This window comes from Xyrauchen texanus, chromosome 29 (genome assembly GCF_025860055.1).
Source record: "Xyrauchen texanus isolate HMW12.3.18 chromosome 29, RBS_HiC_50CHRs, whole genome shotgun sequence".
Taxonomy (NCBI): Eukaryota; Metazoa; Chordata; class Actinopteri; order Cypriniformes; family Catostomidae; genus Xyrauchen; species Xyrauchen texanus.
In genome coordinates, this window is record NC_068304.1 from 26,208,129 (window position 1) to 26,228,374 (window position 20,246).

A 20,246-nucleotide genomic window follows, 5' to 3' on the forward strand; every position below is an offset into this window, starting at 1 on the left:
GTGTTGATGTGATCACACCCACTGTGGGATAAATTGGCACAATGTGTTGAGAGGCAGAAAGACACTCTTAAGACAAATAGAGGGGCTTCAACTGAATGTTTTATCGATTTTGGAAAACTAATGATTTTGCAGAGGTATCTACATGTTTTTGTCTAACAAAGAATTCTTCCCACATATGACATCTTTACACTGCAAAAGAAAGAACAAGATACATCTGTAGTGCCTTTTACATTATACCATGAAAATTTGCAATACACAGACTGTTTAATGCTGCATAGAAGGAACATTTTTGATTCCCTTAGTACCGTTATACCTTCAGTATGCCTGTGAACCTCATTGACCATGTTTACATACAAATAATAAAACACCCATTTATACACACCAATGTAAAATATCGTCTGTCTCATGTTCACATTGGCGGAATCAACGTAAGAAGGAAACACCACTATCGCAGTGCAATTCCACTGTAGGTCATGATGGAAAATGAAGAAAACAAACACAGCAACAACTCTTGAATATCTGTAAATAAAGCAAAGCAATGGAGAATGAATATCTGTAAATAAAGCAAAAGCAATGGAGAATCAAATAGCAAAGTCTTCCTTGGATGCCATGTTTATTTTTTACACAAGCGTCACAGGCAAATTACGTTGCTTTGGAGAAAGCTGCTTAATGACCAGGTGCATGCATACCAGAATAAAGTGTATGCCGCGTATTCAGTGAATGTTAACAGGAACACCGCTTTCTGGTGTCCATGTAAACGTAGTTATTGAGACTTTGAGTAAATTCATTCAATCGAGTAGCCTGCCAGATATGACTTATAAAAGAGGTTGCTGGTTGGCAATTTAATTTGCCATCTCTGACCATTTCACACGTCCAAGTTAACTGGGTCGCTCTCATCAATGAATGCGGTTCATTCATTGACCCACTGACAAAGATGAAGTGCCTTCATTTATTTGAAACCAGCACCTGAATTGCCATATCTCTCACTACAGAACATTTCAGAAAGTTTATTACTCACAATCTTTGAAAACTGTAATTCACTTGAATACTAATTATTCAAATTTCCAACTGGACAGTCTAAACATGCAGCGACTAAACAGCAAGTCATATTTCTGGATACACTGGAGGCTTTCTCTAAATCTGATCATTGTTGTGTGTGTCAGCTTGCCTTTTGAATGAGCTCTGGCACTGCAGGCCTTTTGTGTCCCATCCAACATTTAAATTCTCCTTCAAAGGACAAGAAATCCATTGGTTCTCATCACTTTCATCAATCTATCTATCTATAGCTGTCATACCTTGTCTTCCCTTGCGCTGTTTTGTGAACTAATTTCACATATACACTACATGTTTAAAACTATGTGGACATTCCCTTTTAAGTATTCCATTTGGCTAGGCTCTTAATTCCAAGACAAATTTTAATGCTACATATGGGATAAAATGACATTCTTGAGAATTGCGTGATTTCAGCTTTGTGGCAACAGTTTGAGGAAATGCAAACCACAAGCCAAACCCCATTTTACCATAGCTTGTGTAATGCTTGTGTCTTTTACCTGTAAGGTGGGACTTGCCTTTCTACACCTGCCATCTTGGATGTTCCAATTTCTCCGCTTAAGTGGTACATCTTGGGCTAAACACTTTCTGGAATTACACACATAGACATCTTTGTGACTGGCTATTCAAGCTGTGCATTAAAGATAACAATTAGGTGCACTCTGCAAGGGCCAATTCAGGTCCTCATCACTGAGTCAGTGAGAGTGAAGAGGTTCTTATGAATCCTGTGTTCTATGCTGTATTGCTCTTTATGTATGCAAGCTCATGACTGACCAGCACACCTAGTGTCCTTGAGCTAAGGATCTTGTCCCTGTTAGCAGGATTAGAACAACTATAGCAGACAGTGGATTAATCATGTTAAAAGTGTCAACCTCAAGGAGAGTCTCTTCAACCTATGCACTGAATGAAGAGATATTTTCAAAAGATAAGGTATAATGAGAGGTTGAGAGACTTGGTGGTGGAAAATTAAGCTTCAAGTTTACAAACCACATTTTAAAAAGTGTTGATGAATTTTTGGTGTTTTCCTGTGTATTAAAGTGTAATTCTGAGTCACGGAAATGTCCTGGTCAAATTTAACCCCACATCATTATAAAAAAGGAAAAGTTGTATTTTGCATTTAGAACCATTATAATTTTTTGCAATGTGACATTATTTTAGGACACCTATGCATATTTTAGCCCTCAATCCTCATTACTGTAAAGCATCCAGAAATTTGACTTGTACTGCTCCTATTGTTTTCATTGATAAGTCTCATCACCGTAACACACACCGTATTACAGTAAAAAAAGATGCAGCAGTACATTGATTTTTCAAAATTAAAATCAGCAAAAATAAAGACAGTATCATGGGAGAATTACTATGGTGTACAAATACTTAAACATTTAATTTTTTGTTTTATGTTGGGGTAATGAGAACATCTTAATGAACTTTTTTTAAAAGCGGCATTGAGAATTGGGTGGTAAAATGTGCATAACTGTCATTAAAATAATAATTACCCTAAATTAGGCCTACTTTTATTAATGCAAAATATAATTTCCTATTAAATTCTTTTATTTTTTGGAGTAAAATAGCACCAGGACATTTCCTTGAAAGGCTTTGAGAATCACCTAACCTGCCACCACAATGCTCTGGATGGTTGCTAGAGCATTGCTAGCAGGTTGCTAGGGTAATGGGGTTTAACAAAACCCTAGGGTTGAGTATATAGTATAGTGATACTTGTTAGTAGATGTCGACTGATAGTGGATTTTGCCGATATGAAAACTAAAGTGGTGGCAAAGGCTGATAACCAATTATTCGGGCTATAGTTTTTAAAAATCAATTTATAGAAGAAAAAAAAACATATTCTTTCTTTATTAAGACGGGCACAGACAAAGAGTCCAAAATGAATAAAATCCCAGATGTAGTTATGTAGTATTGTGCAACCAAAATCCCAATAATAGCCAGAAAAATTCTGATTTGGTGCATGATGCCTGACTTTTAAGTATAAACAAGCCTGAAACAAACTGGGGACTCTTATTTTAAAATGATGAAAAAACTCTCTGCACAAATGTTCCAAAAGGCTACCATCGGTCTACCTCTACTTATTAGCAAACACCACTATTAAAGTGTTTGACAGTAGGTGTAATTTCAAAGGTCGAAAAATTTTCAGTTTCTAAATCAAAGCTTTTAATGAGAGGAATGTGACATTCTGTTATCTCTCTCTTCAGGAGAAAAAAATATCATATATTGAATGTATTTTTAAATTCTGAAACTCAAATTATAATTATGTGCTATTGTTTTATGTTAGAAAATATTCTTAGCAAAGTAAAAAAACTGATTTGCATAAATATTCAATCTCTGTACTGCTGAAGTTCTGTGTTTACATAGAAAAACACTTACACAAATGAGCAGACCGTTGCCTTATAATGGGCCTGTACTTGTGAATCATTACCGTAACTTTCACATTTTTCAGGTTGTGAATCTGAAAGACATCTATGCAAACAATTCCTATATGAATGCACAGTTCTTATTCAGTTTTACTGTTATGTTTTCTTTATTTCTCAGTCTGCATAAAGTCAGTATGTAAAAGGGAAATATTAATAACTGGGATTATTTTTGCATTATAAAATATTTCTGTATCATAATGCCATACTGTAGATTGCCAGTCAGTTAAACAAAAATAGAGGATTGTGGGATGTTTGCTATTGGAGTGTATCAAATGAAGAGTGTTTTATTGGTTATTGTGATTTACTTAATGCTAAAATGGGGCAGGGGTGTTAGCTTTTTGTTTTCAGTGGGAGCTGACTGAACAAAGACAGGGAAAAGAACATCTCTTTTCTTAAACACACATGCTGCAGAGCTTATCTCTCTGTGGCCTCAATTTGCTTTATATTTCTGCGCATCTGATGAATGTGATTCTGTTTTTGTTGTGCGTAAGCATTACAGACTACAAATACTACTTGGAACTATCTACTCTCTCATAAACAACCACAATGTGCTTTTGCTTTCATGATCAGAACTAGGAATAATGAGCTGAATAGAGAATATGGAACACAGTCTGAAACTCATACATTTCTTTATTTTTTGGCAAATGGTCCTTGGAAATCTCAGGAGGTCAAAATAAATATTCTATAAGTGTTTGATTTTCTATGAGGCTTGCCAGTTTTGCAACCCTATTGTCAAAATGTAGGATATGTCTAAGTTTAAAACCCAAAATGTAAGATGTTTTTGCCTCTAATGCTTGAAAAAATAATAGAACAACAAAGTGTACCGTATTCGTGGAAAGTGCAGTGTATCACTATTGAAGCTCTCTTGATTTTACTTTGTCGCATTAAATTGCTACAACGAGCCTGTAGTTTTACTGCAGATCTTTCTGTTACATGTAGCTATGTGTGTTTGATTGATGAGAGCTGCAGTGCTGTGGGAGTCATGGGAGAAATACCCTGTTTATTCTGCACTTTCTCCAGAGCCAGCCCTGATCCCCCGGCAGTTTGATTTATACTGGGACCCAAGATGCTTTACACCAGTGCGCTCCAACTGGGAGCTTGTATTGGTCTCTTGCACTTAGCAAGCCAAGTATCTTGCTCAAGTTTTAACAAAGAACCACCTTCTCAGATGTGGATCCAAATTTTGCAGGCCCACATTCTTTAAGCAAGAGTTCACTCAAAAGCAAAAATTCTGCCATAATTTACTTGCTCTAATGTCGTTCCAAACCTGTAAACTGTTTGTTTTTTTAGTTGAACTCAGAAGTAGAATTGTTATGCAGCTCTAGCCATTTAACTACAGTTCATAGTGACCAGGGGCTGTCAAGCTTAAAAAAAACTCAAGTAACATAAAAGTAGTCCATTGACCTCGTGCACTATATTCAAAATCTTCTGAAGTCATACAAAAGCTTGTGTGGCGAACAAACCAAAATTTAAGTAATTATTCACTGATAATCTTCACCTCCACCCAACCTCACATCTAGCCCACATCCATAATTTTCACTATAGCACTAGTTCTTGCATATGTAGTAAATAAACGTGAAGCTTTTATTTTAATGATGCATGAGTCGTATTGATGACTTTTATGGTGTTTTTGGTCCTTTTTGGAGCTTAACAGTCATAGTCACTATAAACTGTTGTTGTATGGCAAGAGCTGTGTAAAGATTCTTTAAAAATGTATAATTTTGTGTTTCACTTAAAATAACAGGGTACTGGTTTGAAACAACATGGGGGTGAGTATATAATTACATAATTACATTTTTTAGGAGAACTATTCCTTCAAAGCTTTCACAACGTTCTCTGCCACATCATGTCTCTACATCCCACATCCAGCTTCTAATGGCTTTGATGAACTTTTGTTTTGCTGAATACGTCAAATTATGGTAGGGTCCATCAGATGCTGGTAATGAAAGCTTTAATCTATGCAAACCCAAATTAAAACCTCCTGGTTTGGCCTTTATTAGGAATGAGGGTAATTAAAACACTAAATGCCCTGAGGGTGCTATAAGCACTTTGCTGACACTTTTGATACAAGGCCCCTAAGGTTGATTGAAAGGGTCTATTAAACACAGGCTGGATCTCAACCTATTCTTTGGGGTATTGCAGGACTGTTAGACAAAAATAAAAAATAAAAATAATTGCATTTAAGTGCAACAAGTTTCTGCCATCTCTTTTGGCAGACATAGAGCCAACTCCTCTATGCAGATCTATAGACCTGAAACCACTCATTACGCTGGGTGAGCAAGAAAGTGTTTTGAGAAAGCTCTGCCAGTGAATAATGGGATTGCATTGAACAAGATGTGAAAATAAAAGAAAAACAAGGGGAAAAAATAAAGAAAGGTCATGGTTGGTGTGCTTGTCATCAAGCCGAGTTCTATTTCTGGCTCCAAGTCAACACTAAAGTGATTCCCCTGACTCTCTCTTCCACAGAGTTCTCACTGCTAGATCTATTAATAAAACTTGAAATACATCTTTTATTATTGGTTGCTGTTTTCCTCTGTACCACCAGACTTGTGGTATTAGCACTGCACTGAGACAGATAAGGTTGCACCAAAACATGTATTTAAGGATGACACCCACATGTAATGTCCCCTTTGTGCTGTCTGAGTAATGGCAGGGTTTGCTTGGGCTGGATGTTAGCACTCTCCTAGAACTAATGAAAAAGGCCCCATTTCATTTAAGGAAAGAGGCACAGTAATAGACTTTCATTCAGCAGAGTGCTTTTTCAGGTAGAGAGATGTCTGCTGAAACACAAGAGCCTCTCATCATTAATTACACTAAAAGGGAAGCTGTACCTTTTAAAAAAAGTATAGCTATGTTAGCATGCACATGGGAACCCTGAATTTACATAGTTTTAATCCACTAAGAATACTGGCTTTTGCTGAAAAAGTCTTTCTGATAATGTTGGAGATGCTATAAAATAATTAAAAGACTACGGGCTCTATTTTCTCTATGCGCAAATCGCAGCAGTACTCAAAGCGGTAGTGCGCTATGTCTTATCCAATTTTCGTGTTATAATTCTATTTATAACATCCTATAATTTGTAATTATTAGTGCAAATTTTTGCCAGCGCAAAGCGCAAGTGGGTGTGTGTTGGAGTGTTTGTGCTATATGTGGGTGTATTGTATGTAAATGAAGCAAAGTCATGTATGTGCAAAGTGCAATTTGTTATTTTCCTGAGAAATAGGTCATTGCACTAAGACGTTTCAAAAGCAGTTCTGTCCAAACTCAGCTCATGTATTTGCAGTTTAGAGATTCCACCAGCAGGTGGTAATAAAGTTTATGTTCAAACACTGAAAATATATTTCAAATTATGTCCCTGACAATCTGAGTTGTAGCCGTAATGTGAAACCAACATGTATGAGATTTCTGTTTAATTTTGTGACAGAGGTCATGGTTTATTTTTAAATGATTATTACTATGTTTATATGTACAACTGTATTTATCTAGCAAATTTATCTAATTTGTATTGGTATTTTTCCATGTTGTCATAGAGGGATTTTTAAGCAAATGGTGCTGCTGTACGAAGTTGGAGAGGATCAAATGTATAAATTATTTTTTGACCATTTCATTATTTTAATTATAGTTTTGTTTGCAATTGAGTGCCAGCCATGATTTGTGTACCAGTAGATGAAAATTATTAATAATACTTACATTACCTATATTTTAATGGAGCCTACATCCAAATCTTGACAAGAATAACAATTTCTAAGCATATAAAAGGTGCGTGTCCGTACACATCTTATTAATGTGCTGTTTTTGTTTATATTGCTGGTGCTTGAGGGAATAGACTATATAGTAGGATTCAGACGGTTTAATAACCGGAGAAAACCTAAAATTTGTGGCCAATTTCACCAAACCCACTTGCGCCTAGACTTAAAATACCAAAACTTCATGGCCATGCCCATTGTCTTTGCACTTATGACTTGTATGGCATAGCGCTGCAGCTTAGCTCTAGCACTCTTAAAATAGGGCCCAACTAATCTATAATGTTTGGTATAGAGCAGGGTTCAAATCTTCGAGACCACTAGTGAAAAGGCTTCCATTTCTTATTGTTGGAATAATAGAATAATTGGAATAATATGTTTAAAGCTCATTTAAAAATGGTACCTCTTTTGTAATTAATTGAATTGGGTTAAATCCATTTTACTAAAAATATACTGACCAGCTGATAAGTCAAGAACTCTGACTAGATTAAATATTACGATTCAATATTAAATATTTTAAAGATTTAATCTTTCAATAAAGTCATGTTATTTTTTTATGACATTTTAACTATAACATTTTTATTACATTTATGACAGTGATAGGGGCGGCACGGTGGTGCAGCGGTTAGCACTGTCGCCTCACAGCAAGAAGGTCGTGGGTTCAAACCCTGGTTGCCCCGGCCTTTCTGTGTGGAGTTTGCATGTTCTCCCTGTGTCTGCGTGGGTTCTCTCCGGGTACTCTGGCTTCCTCCCACCATCCAAAAGACATGCAGGCTAGGTTAATTGGTGTCTCCAAAAAAATTGCCCTAGGTGTGGAGGTGGAGGTGGATGTGGATGTGGATGTGGATGTGGATGTGGAGGTGAGTGTATGTCTGTCTATGTGTGGCCCTGTGATGGACTGGCGACCTGTCCAGGGTGTCCCCTGCCTTTTGCCCAATGTTAGCTGGGATAGGCTCCAGCCCCCCCGCGACCCTGTACACAGGATAAGCGGTTGACAATGGATGGATGGATGGATGGATGGATGACAGTGATATGAACACACTTTTCTTTTAGGCAGAGAGATCATTTGAGTATGTGTCGAGAAAGTATCACACTAGCTTGTTTTTGCATTACAGTTGCCCTCGCTCTCACCTAATTCTTTGTACAGTGTCATACAAGCTCTGTGAACATTTTAAGTTTTCAGAGAGAGCTCTTAAGAAAATACATGTATGACAGTTATCTTTACTTTTATTAAGAACGTCTGTACGCTGATTGTCAATGTGTAGATGAAAGGCAAAATTAATGTTATTGTGTGTGTTTCTGTTTAAGTTCAGAGGTATGATATTATGTTTGTTTTCCTTCCAAGGGGCTCGGGGAGGCTTCAGCGAGAGGGACGAGCTTTGAAGGAGACTGCCTCGCCTGCATCAAGTATCTCATGTTTGTCTTCAACTTCCTAATCTTTGTAAGTATTTATCCATCTGCCCTCTGCATACTGTACATTTTACCTACCGTACCTTGTTCAGGGTAGATGCCATATTTACTTTTTCGCAACTGAAAATGAGAATATGGCCACAAATTTACTACACCAAGTATGTGAACCCAAACGTGAATGCTTTGCCAACGTGGGTCTGATTGAACTTATTAATGTGTTTTCTTAATTACTGTAGTGGTAATACACCCGAAGAGGGCATTAGAGTTACCTTCCAAAGTCTAAATCCGTATGTGTTATTATTCAGGGATGTTGAAATAAATATATTGACTTGAACTTACTTGCTCTGCAATATTCTCTTCAAGCTGTTGCGCCGCCATTACAGTAGTTGACTTGAAAAGGAAACGCACCGTAGAAAAACAGAGTTAGCAAAGCTAGAATCGTCTGCGCTAACTGTATGTACTTGTGTAGAGTACGTTTCGGGCTTATGAGGGATAGAGGTACTGTTCAAGGAGTTATACTAAACGGGTTGTCCAATATCTTTTTGTCAATGGTTCAGTGGACGAAATATAAAGAAAATATGTTATGCTAAAAATGTAATGTGTTTCACAAAATCCTCCAGAAAATACCAGTTGTGATAATTAGACAAGATCTAGAACATTTAGGTAGTGCAACTTATTAAATAGACTATACCTTTACTGTATCTCTCACAACAGTGATTTCCATCGTAAAAAAATAAATATGGCGTCTACCCAGAATAAGGCCTATAAGGAGACAGATTAGATGGTTGAATTGACATATTGAGTCATATAGTGACTACAGAGTGGACTGACTTGCATTAAAGAAACTTCAGTACTACAGATATATGACTTTATTGTATGAGGGGTGCAGCTAGACTTCATTAATACATCCCCTGAAATTCAGCATGTAGACTGATTCACAAATTTATAGCAGAAATGTATCTGCTTGGCATTTGAAACATTTGAAAGCAGATGAGGAGAAGAAACAGAGAGAAAAAAGGGAAGAGACAGAAAATGCTGCTTTGATCATTTATCTAGGTTAACAACATAATGTCGGTGTGGGATTGGCACAGACAGTAATATTTGGACTATAGACTCATCTTGCTTGACTGAATGAATTACAAGAACAATGGGATGTACATGCGCAAGTGCAACGCTATCAATACAATAACTTTTGTTTTTGTTTAAAAATGCTAATGCAATTCTCTCAAAACCATTTCACAAACTGTAACACCTGCTCATATTTATTCAACACTAATGCTAATAAAGCAGCAATTTGGCAAAACAGTCAGGCTGTTTATCAAATCTGTTTACGACAAAATTAGCTGTCTGTGACAGAGGACTCATTGCTAATGCCATCCATGAAAAGAATTCCAGGTTTGGCTCACAGGACTGAAGAACATGTTTTTGTGTGAGGCTCTTATCTCAAAACCCACCATACACACACAATTCTTGAGCTGCTTAATCACATGCCTGGTGTCTGCTCGAGCCTTCGTCTGTCTGTGTTTGTGAGGAGTTGGGGGGAGCAATGGTGGAGGGTATCACTTTGACAGGTAGAGGATTGTGGGAAGCTACAAAAGTGACAGCAGGGTTTCCCAGCCCCCACTCTGTTGTCTGAAGACTCAGCTGCTAAAACTCCTTTTGCTGCCTTGTTCCATTTACCTTCCCCCTCCTCTCTCTCCGCTCTTGAAGCTTGTGCTTTTACTTTCCATAGCCGGTAAATCAGAATTGATTTATTTTCAGAGTAGAGCTCATTAGTATACTCTCTGCTTGGTGACCTTTGCATTCACTTTACCAAGTAAAATGTGAGCAACTCAGCATTTTTGTGGATCATATTTATTACAACTATTAATCCAGCACTGCAACAATCCTGTTCTTAATCAGTATCTTTGCCGACTGTTACGGCGGGTTCACACATCCTCTGTGAGCGGCGTGTGAGCTGGGCGGTGGCGTTGGACGATCACATTGGATGCGTCTCTTTCGCGAGAAACAGCAGAGCCTCTGCGCAGAAAGTAATGTTATCTATGGGGTCCTATGATAGAGTTTTTAAAAATTTCATAATACAATGAGGTTATTGCTGCTTCAAGGAAAACAGCATGCAGTCATGGGCACTTCATCTTTGTCATTGATTGGTGATTGGTTAATTTTGTGTCTATAATGTACACCTATATACACAGAATTGCAAAAGGCCTGGCAGTTTATTAATTCTTTCCTTTATTAATTAATTTTATTGAGTAGCATGTCATTACTATCTGATACCATTACCATGACGCCACTTTACTTTTTGTAAAGGGTAAACCTAGCTAGTTTTATTGAAGATAAATTCAATATTATATTCAGAATACATTCTTTGAAAACAAGTCTTATTATCCTATGCACTTTGCTTCTCAGGTGAATGTATATTGATTTAAGGATGTTCAGATATTTTTACTTGACAAAAGAATAAAGATGATTAAGAATATGATTGTTTTGCAGTGTGGAAGTAAAATAAAAGACTATGTTTGAGTTTATGATTTTTAATAGCTTTGATTTCTTTCTCTCTCCATCTCTCACCTGCTCCTCAGTTGGGTGGCTCCTTCCTGCTTGGTGTTGGGGTGTGGGTGGTGGTGGACCCCACTGGCTTTAGGGAGATAGTGGCAGCCAACCCCCTTCTTTTCACAGGAGTCTATATCATCCTGGCAATGGGGAGCATGCTGTTCCTGCTGGGGTTCCTGGGCTGCTGTGGAGCCATACGAGAAAACAAGTGTCTGCTGCTCTTTGTGAGTTACACTAATTTGTAGAGGTCCTTTTGTTTCTATTACACTAAAAGTTGGTGTCATTTAGAATTAATTACAATTTTGAAAATCTTGCCTTCTCAATCTCCCTCTGTGCAGTTCTTCATGCTGATCCTCATAATATTCCTGGCAGAACTGGCAGCAGCCATTCTTGCATTCATCTTCCGCGAACATGTGAGTGAACATCTCCAAAATGTTAAAGGAGTGTTCCATATTCAGTACAAGTAGAAGTGAATGGGGCCAATCCATAAACGTTAAAATACACACTGTTTCAAATGTATATAGCCACTAAATGTAAACATTAAACGTGCTAACATGATTTTAATTGAATAATTCAGGGATTTGCTACACTGTAAAAAATTTAACGTAAAATCAACAGTAACTTACTGGCAACAAATATCCAGCAAGCTTCAGTATTTTATTCCACGGTAAAATTACTGTAAATCTGACTACAGTAGTTCACAGCATACTGTATAATAACTTACAGTATATTTATACTGTAAAATTAATTACAGTTCTTGTTTTTGCACTGTATTTTAAAACACTGTAAAGTTACTATGCAGTATAATTGATTACGGTAGTTTTTATATTCACATATTATAGTTTTTATATTCACATATATACATATTATGACTAAATACAATCTGTTACAGGCTTAAAAAGAATGAAATACAAAGACTTGTATGCACAAATATTTCACAGTTATATTACTAATTATAAGATGTCACATCAATTATGACAACACTCAGAAGTCCATTTTAAATCTTTTATTAAAATGTAATTCATTAAACTGTAAAAACATTCTCCAGTCCAGACTTCGAAGGGCCAATGCAGATCCCAGATTTTTGCTGCCTATAGAGAACAAAACAAAAATTTAGTTGCACTACAGCTTGGCAGACAATGTGATAAACAGCTTTCATTTAATTTACAGTATATGGAACCACAATACATTGAACCAGGAGATAAGCCAAAACTTAATACCTTTAAATGAGAATGAAACTATGTGAGTGTGAGTACATTTTTGGGTGTACTATCCCTTTAAACTAAATTCTAAGATCCTGATCTCCTCGATCCATGTTAAAAGCTAAAACCGCTCTAATTTGATGTATTTGAATGTGTTCTTCAATAGCTGAAAATTACTTACCTCTGTATTAACCATAAGATACTTATCAGCGCTGCAATGTCGAACAACTACATACACGCTGAAAGAGATGAAAAACATATTCAACACTGCATAAACCTCACGGAGATGTTCGTTTCACAATGAATCCTCTTTCTTAATGACCCTGATCTTTTTAACACATAATTGCATTAAAGATGACTGAATACATGTACAGTAGGTGTAAATGCGTGTATGCTATCAGGCCAATCGGTATCTGTGCTAGTATGCTAAATAATAAGTTACAGATATTAATGGTCATTTTAAAGTGGTTCAAAAAGGATTTATCATAACATGATTTTGTAGGAATTGTAATTAGACACTAAAGAGAGTAGACCTACCAATTAAAACTAATTTGAGATCGCTTGGGGTCCTGACAGAGACCCGATTTCGAGGGAGAACCTGATTTGTCACAAATAAGAAATGAGAAGCACCCAAGGTGACAAAAACGGAGATTATAATGACCATTGTCGTGAATATCAAACGAATATCAAATATACAACTAAATTAACCTCAGTCCGTTGGCAGTGGCTGTTTCCAGACATTAATAAACTAATATACGGTAGTGTACTTGACGTGAATGAAAACGAGTGAGCAAAATCGAACCCTGTGAACGTCTGGTCTGAAGGATGCCGAGACGCGGAATTCATTCGGCGCGACTTTCACCGACTGTGTAATTCACTTTAAGTGTACATCGGTTGTACTCACGTTATAAATGTATAATATAATTGAAAACACTGTGGTTGTCCCTTCAAGTCGTGGATAACATAGGTCGATTTCGAACATAGCCTTGTAGGGGTAACGTAACGTTAACGGGCGATATGAGGCCTTGATTGTGACAGGCCACACGCACGCACACGGTGTAAGTTAACGTTACACACAAATGTTCAGAAAAAATAACATTTCGATTTACTTTGTTCTAAACTTGAAATTATTAACTAACATTAACAGCAAACCTTGTGATAACTAGTATTTGGCTAACTGGCAAGAATGTTTAGCGTTACAAAGCTAACGTTATCTTTATATCAAAATCACCACCGATTATTTAATGGTAAAACGAATATCTTCACATTTGGGGTGAAACGTTTAGAAATACACATCTTTAAAATATTGAATACAAATAGAATTTTACATCTCACCTGGCTGACGGTTTAGATGATTGGTTGCCAGGTATACCCATTGCGATTTCACTCTTTGTGTAATTAAGTGTGCAATTAGAAAGCAAAATACTAATAATAAAAAAAATCATGGGAATTGATTTTATCTATTTTGCATAACCTATGTTATTGATCATTGGATGGGAATCACATCTCCCACCCAAAAAAGTGTAGGCTAAACCTATTAGATTAGTTGGGTCTGTGACAAAATCTGGCAACCATATAGACACGCAATTAAAAAACACCCACATAAATGTTTAACTTTTTTTTTTAACTATATACTAAATGCCTTCATATATGGGTTCCCTTATGAAACAATGTATTGTAAAATTCCTAAGCTGAAATTACCTCAATAAACCAAAAAACGTCCTCTGTCGGGGCTTGTCTGAAATAATACTGTCATCAATTTAACAGTAATATAAGGATTACTGTTATTATTGTCCAACTCTGTTTTTTTTCAAAGAATAGCATAAATTGACAGCAACTTTCCTGTAAATAGTTTCTACAGTAGACAAAGCTGGAAATACAGCAATAATACTGTAAAAGCTATGAAATTGACAGCAACATACTGTAAACTGTTTCTACAGTAAACTTTCACTGAAAATACAGCAATATTACTGTGAAAACAACAGAAATCATTTACAGTGTAGTTTTACGGCATTTACAGTTTCATGGTTTACCAGCGTTCTGTCACCATGATGACAAAGTTGTGATTTTGGATATAACTTTACACAGATAAGGTTAGTATGCATCACAGTAAAATCATGTTTTTGACTTTTGAAACATTATGTATTTTAACGTATATGGACTGGCCCCATTCACTTCCATTGTAAGTACTTACTGTAACCACAAATTTTCCTATTTTAAAAATAAACTAGGGCTGAGTGAAAATTATTTTTATGATAATCAACATTATGCCTGAAACGCTGTTGATTTAGCTGAACTTGTATTGTACCTAGAACATTCCTTTTAAACAGGTGTTTATGATGTGTATGCTTCTGGTGTTGTTTGCAGAAGTTCTAATGTGTTTATTTGTGTGTGTGTGTACAGCTGACCAGAGAATACTTTACTAAGGAACTGAAGAGTCACTACCAAGGTTACAACAACACTGATGTTTTCACATCAACGTGGAATGCCATTATGAACACAGTACGTAATGAGCATCTACGTCAGATATTAACTAGACCAATGGTTCTTAACTGGTGGGTGTTGACTCAGAAATGTGTCGCAGGTCTTTTCTGATGGAGTCATTGCCAGCCGGGATAAAACGTTAAATGCAATAAATAAAATGCAACAAACATACCAACTTTTATCGGGGAGGAAAAATGATTCCCATAATGTTTTCGTCAAAGGCTGTTTGTCCAGTCGAACTATACAATATATAGGCGGAAATTCAAGTGAGCTAAGTTAGGCAGATACTTACATGGACATGTTGCGTGACATGCCCTCATCATTAAAAACCATCAACAAAACTATGCAAGGTCAAATAAAATACAATCCAGACTTCATTAAATGTAGATTAACTTTTAATGAGAATAAACTTGGTCTGTGCAAGCCACAATGCATCAACGTGTGATGAATTATAGGCTGCCAAGAGCATAAAACGATAAAGATTTACTTGACATTTAGGGGGCTTACACAATGGCTGTTTAGTCTGAAACGGAGAACAGTTCGCAAGAAAAATTGGTAATATGCAATCAGTTTTGTGGAGAGCTGACCGTGGGACCAAACCCGAGACTACCTGTAAGAGGGGGTCTGAGCTCTGTTACAATGGAACTGTGGCACAGTTCGCATAAGTGAGAAAGCAACCCGTAGTCGGGTCCGCACTTGCTCAGGAAGTAAAATAACTGGTGCATGTGTTTTTGCCAGCATGTGTTTTCATGTAAGCATGACAAAATCATCAGTTGCACAAAAACACACACACATGCACCATGAGTGGCAGGGGAACATAAGCAGCACTGCAAATACATTACAAATACAAAAGAACACTGTTTGAGAGAATAAGATATAGTCACCTTCTCCTGGACATGCATATATTTCACTTATGACAAAAAATTACCATAAACACTGGATGCATATGGATTACTTTTATGCTCCCTTTATGTAGATTTTGGAGTTGAAATGTTTTGGCAGTCATTCACTTGCATTGTGAGGACCTACCTAGCTTAAATATTCTTCTAAATATCTTAATTTGTGTTCTGCAGAAAAAAGAAAGTCATACAACATCTGGGATGTCATGAGGGAGAGTAAATTATGAGAATTTTCATTTTTGGGCATACTATCCTTTTAAATTTCTTTCAAATGTAAAATATGGGTCCTGAAGCAAAACTAGCTAATGATAAAGTAATACCTGGTATGGTCAAAGGGGAGTGGGTTTATGAAAAGTCTTTAATTGCTACATTTCACGACCAAGAAATCACACTGATTATGTTGCATTGTCAGAAGTGTCCACATTCTAATATCAGTGAAGGTGTCATTGCTTCTGTGAGTTCACATTCCTTCTCTTGATTTTTCTCCTGGTGCAGTTTGACTGCTGTGGAGTGAACAGTCCAGAAGACTTTGAGGAAAGCCTCTTCAAGCTCATAAACCCCAGAGAAGTGGTGCCTGAGTCCTGCTGCCGTAGGGACAGTCACCTTGGAGAAGTAGGCTTCAGTAACAAGGACGAATGCCTGTTGGGCAGCATGCTGTACCGGAACAACAAGGTGGGCTCTCATACTGTACATCAGATCCCCCCTGTCAGGTCAGAAGCTCACAGCTCAGATTCAACTAGAGCAGAAAAAGCGGAAGAGATGAGATCTTATTCACAGTAGCAACTTGATTTTTGATGGGAATGGAAACGAGGCTGTGAGGGAGAGGCTAACTGTCTCTTCAATGAGATGCACAAATAAAGCTGTCAAAAAGTTTGTAGATTAAATCTAATTTTCCACAGTTCACGTTGTGTTTCTATAAAATGAAATAATATTTCAATGTTTCTTCAGTGGAACAACCTGAAAACATTTTGAACAACTGTACAACCCATTGAAGAGTAAGTAAGTCTGTCCCTCACAGCCTTGTTGTCATTCCAGTCAAAAATCAAAGATGGCGCTATATGGTGAATAAGGTCTGTAGTGTTACCACTTTTCAGCTTCATCTCTCCTAATGCTGACTAGTGCTTTTCCATGTTCCCAGTGTCTAGAACCTTTATTCTTATTAAAGATCACTGTAGTTTAATAACTGATACAATACAGACTATATTTAAGTGTCCGATGACTGATTCACTGAACTGAATTTGAATTGTTGTATTACTGCTAAATAATTATCAGACTATAACAATAAAACCTTAATATGAATTGTGAATATTTCATTATTTATTATTAAAAAAAATAATAATAATGACAATATTATTATAACAATTTAGCTTAAAATGCTATGATATTCAAATATAAGGATAATTTACCTGTGAACACCAGTGAGTGTGTTTCCACGCACCCTAAACCAATACGCTAAAATCAATATATTAAAAACATTTGACAACGTAACAAAATCACATTTACATGAGACTTGAAATCATTGGATTATTCTCTGCTGTTGACATCAAATTGTAAATGGGCATGTACACTGCTCTGGCACACATTGGAAGTTGTAAAAGTGCTTACATGCAACGCAAAGTCAGGGTAATGGGCAAAAATCTGTTGCTTGGTTTGTGCTTAATTATTTATGCCCTTACCTCCCAAAGGAACACCATTTAAGCTATATTTACATGACCACATACGTTGACGGGTTAAGCATAATTAGTGTAAGTTTATATACATTTTAATATTGTTTCCTGTCGAAGGTACAGTTATGTAATGCCATTGTTGTGTGCTAATCTTTAGAGACCTCATCTGCCATGGTATTTATTTATTGTTTGACCCGATATTAAATAATAAAACCAATATCAAACTGATTATTGGTATATCTCTTAATACCTTGTGTTCTCTTTATGCTTGGTACAAACTAAGAATTGTATTTCCTATGTTTATGTTTGTATCGGCAGGGCTGCTATTCAGCTGTTGTGGACTACTTTGAGATGTACATTTATGTGGCTGGTGCCCTGGCTATTGTTGTACTCACAATTGAGGTACAGTATGATATATCTGCATAGCTGTTTATCTCTTTTACCCATTTACTCAAAATGGTTTAAAATGGGACGGATCTTTAGAGAAAGTAAAAGAACGTTTTAGGATGTCTATCACATCAGAGCACCTAAGGGAGTCATACTTACCCATGGCCTTTCAATTGAATAGATGCTGCCCTCATGTGGTAATGTACTGAAAGTAGAGAGCTTATTTGTGTGACCACAGCTAGAAGACCAGATGGTTTAAATGGTTTGGAGCAATTTTTCTTAAGTGCTCCAAAGTCAGCTTAGAAGTACAACTTAATCTCAAGCTGTGAGAGCTTAAATAGATTTAATTATCAGTAATATAATAAGTTATTTGACCAATAGAGGATGAAGTATCAATGATATGGCTGACAATGTTGCTGTCTCTCTACTATTGTTCTGTAAGTCAAACAACCAAAACTGTTTGAATGATTCAAACTGTTTATTTCATTTACATGAATGAACATAACAGGTTTGTTTTGCTTTCCTCAACAGCTCTTTGCAATGGTATTCGCCATGTGTCTCTTCAGGGGAATCCAGTAGTACATGTACATCGAAAGACTTTTTCAAAAAGGAAAATGCCACAAAATAAGAAAACTGAACCACTTTTCAAAGAATGTTTTACTCAGTTTTATATCTCTAAAATTATAAAGAAAAAAATTATCTGTACTTCACAGCTGGACCTTTGAGGTACTAGGTAACAAAAAAAGAATGTTCTTTGAATACTGCAGATACAGGCTTTTTGCCAGAAAGTCCTTATGTAATTTTGACCAGGTATTATAACCAGATAAAGCCTGAAAAAAGACTGAAGAAGATGGTGCTGCACTGATTTTGGATGAAGAATATTTATACTGAGTATGCTGGCTTGTTTGTATATGCATTTGTGCTTTTAGTAAATAAATAGACCAAACCACTTTCCTCTCACAACAAACTCATTGAATGCAAGCCTTCACAAGCACATTATATTAGTGTTGTATAGTCATGTGAATTTTTATCTAATCCTGTGAGGGTGTGTCGAGATGTGTGTGTGTGTGTGTGTGTGTGTGTGAGCGCGCGCTAGAAGATGGGTGTCCCTCCTCCCTGCTTGAAGACCAGCATCTTTTTTTTGTTTTGTTATTTGTGATGTTATTGCAATAGTAATTATATGTGATTTTAGCTTAAATTGATGTGTATGCATTTGTATTGAAGACTAACATTAAATAAATCTCTGATGAACCTTTTGCTCAGATTGTTTTATTATCTCAATAAACCAAAACATAAATTACACAAAACTCATCATAAGCTGGACAGCAAAGACAGCTTTTGTCCTTAAAGATAATTGTTATTATTTTTTATAGAGAAAAAAATATATAAAAGTTGACGACTGAAGTCTTATCCACATTGAATTGATAGTATTACCACTAGATGCCAATATTGCACTAGTTACACAAAGGAGTGTTGGGCGATGTGGCCCATGTACCTTTTAGAACCTTTAAGAACATTGTTTTATGATTTTGCACAGTGGACTGCCAGAATGTTTGCACCTGCTGCTGAAATTATTTAACAGAATTAACATATTAGTATATACATATACAGTTTACTGCATAAGTTCATTAATTGCTTATCAACTGACTATCAAACGTTACTTTATCATAAAATGGCACTTGTTCTCATCCCTTCAAACTTAGGTTCAATTTAGCCTCTTGTGGTGTGGCACTTAACCCTGCCCCAAACCAACCCTAATCTCAACTACAACATCTTAGAAAGCAGCAGCAATAAGTGTAATACTTTGCTGGAGAAAAGAAAAAAAATGATGGTAGTATGGTGATGAATGATGGAAACAGTGAATATGTTTAAACAATTAATACCTTTAATAAGTGAGAAACTTAAACATTTTTGCTTTTACTAAAATAACAAAATGCATTTTTGTTATATTATTCTTCCCATTTTAAGATCTTCAAAATTGATGTTCTTTCTTAAATTTATAGAATAAATGATATGTCATAGTTTCAGGGTTTATTATCCACTAAAGAGTCACCACTATTCTTCTCATGTAATGCGCAAAAGGGTAAGGCTGACTTTGTACTATGTAGTTTGTTTTGTAAGTGAGCAAGCTTAGCCAACATAAGCATTACAATAAATACAATAAAGTCTCAAAATGTAGCATTTGTTCATTTTTTACATTCTTGAGATATCATATATTAATCATTCACAAAAAAAAATTAATGTCCCAAAAGAAAGTGTTTTTAATTTTAGTCAGCAATGTTGTCTGTACATTTCATCATAGTACTTGGAATTTCAATAAATTGCATTTATCCTATTCATAAATTTTGGTTATTTAAAAAAAAAACATCTATTGTAATATACTGTACTGCTGTATAGGCTTAAAGTGTGCAACATATTACAGTAG

At 36.1% G+C, this 20,246-nt stretch overlaps 1 protein-coding gene across 1 annotated transcript in view; it reads left to right on the forward strand.

Annotated features, from left to right (window-relative positions):
* Positions 1 to 19,071, forward strand: part of LOC127623105 (tetraspanin-18-like) — a 51,937-nt gene extending 32,866 nt beyond the window's left edge. The window contains exons 3-9 of the mRNA XM_052097360.1: positions 8,565 to 8,660; positions 11,212 to 11,406; positions 11,521 to 11,595; positions 14,788 to 14,886; positions 16,263 to 16,439; positions 17,753 to 17,836; positions 18,353 to 19,071. Coding sequence (XP_051953320.1) covers positions 8,565 to 8,660; positions 11,212 to 11,406; positions 11,521 to 11,595; positions 14,788 to 14,886; positions 16,263 to 16,439; positions 17,753 to 17,836; positions 18,353 to 18,400 — 774 coding nt within the window. The 3' untranslated portion in view covers positions 18,401 to 19,071. The remainder of the gene's footprint in view (positions 1 to 8,564; positions 8,661 to 11,211; positions 11,407 to 11,520; positions 11,596 to 14,787; positions 14,887 to 16,262; positions 16,440 to 17,752; positions 17,837 to 18,352) is intronic.
* The last annotated feature ends 1,175 nt before the right edge of the window (positions 19,072 to 20,246 follow it).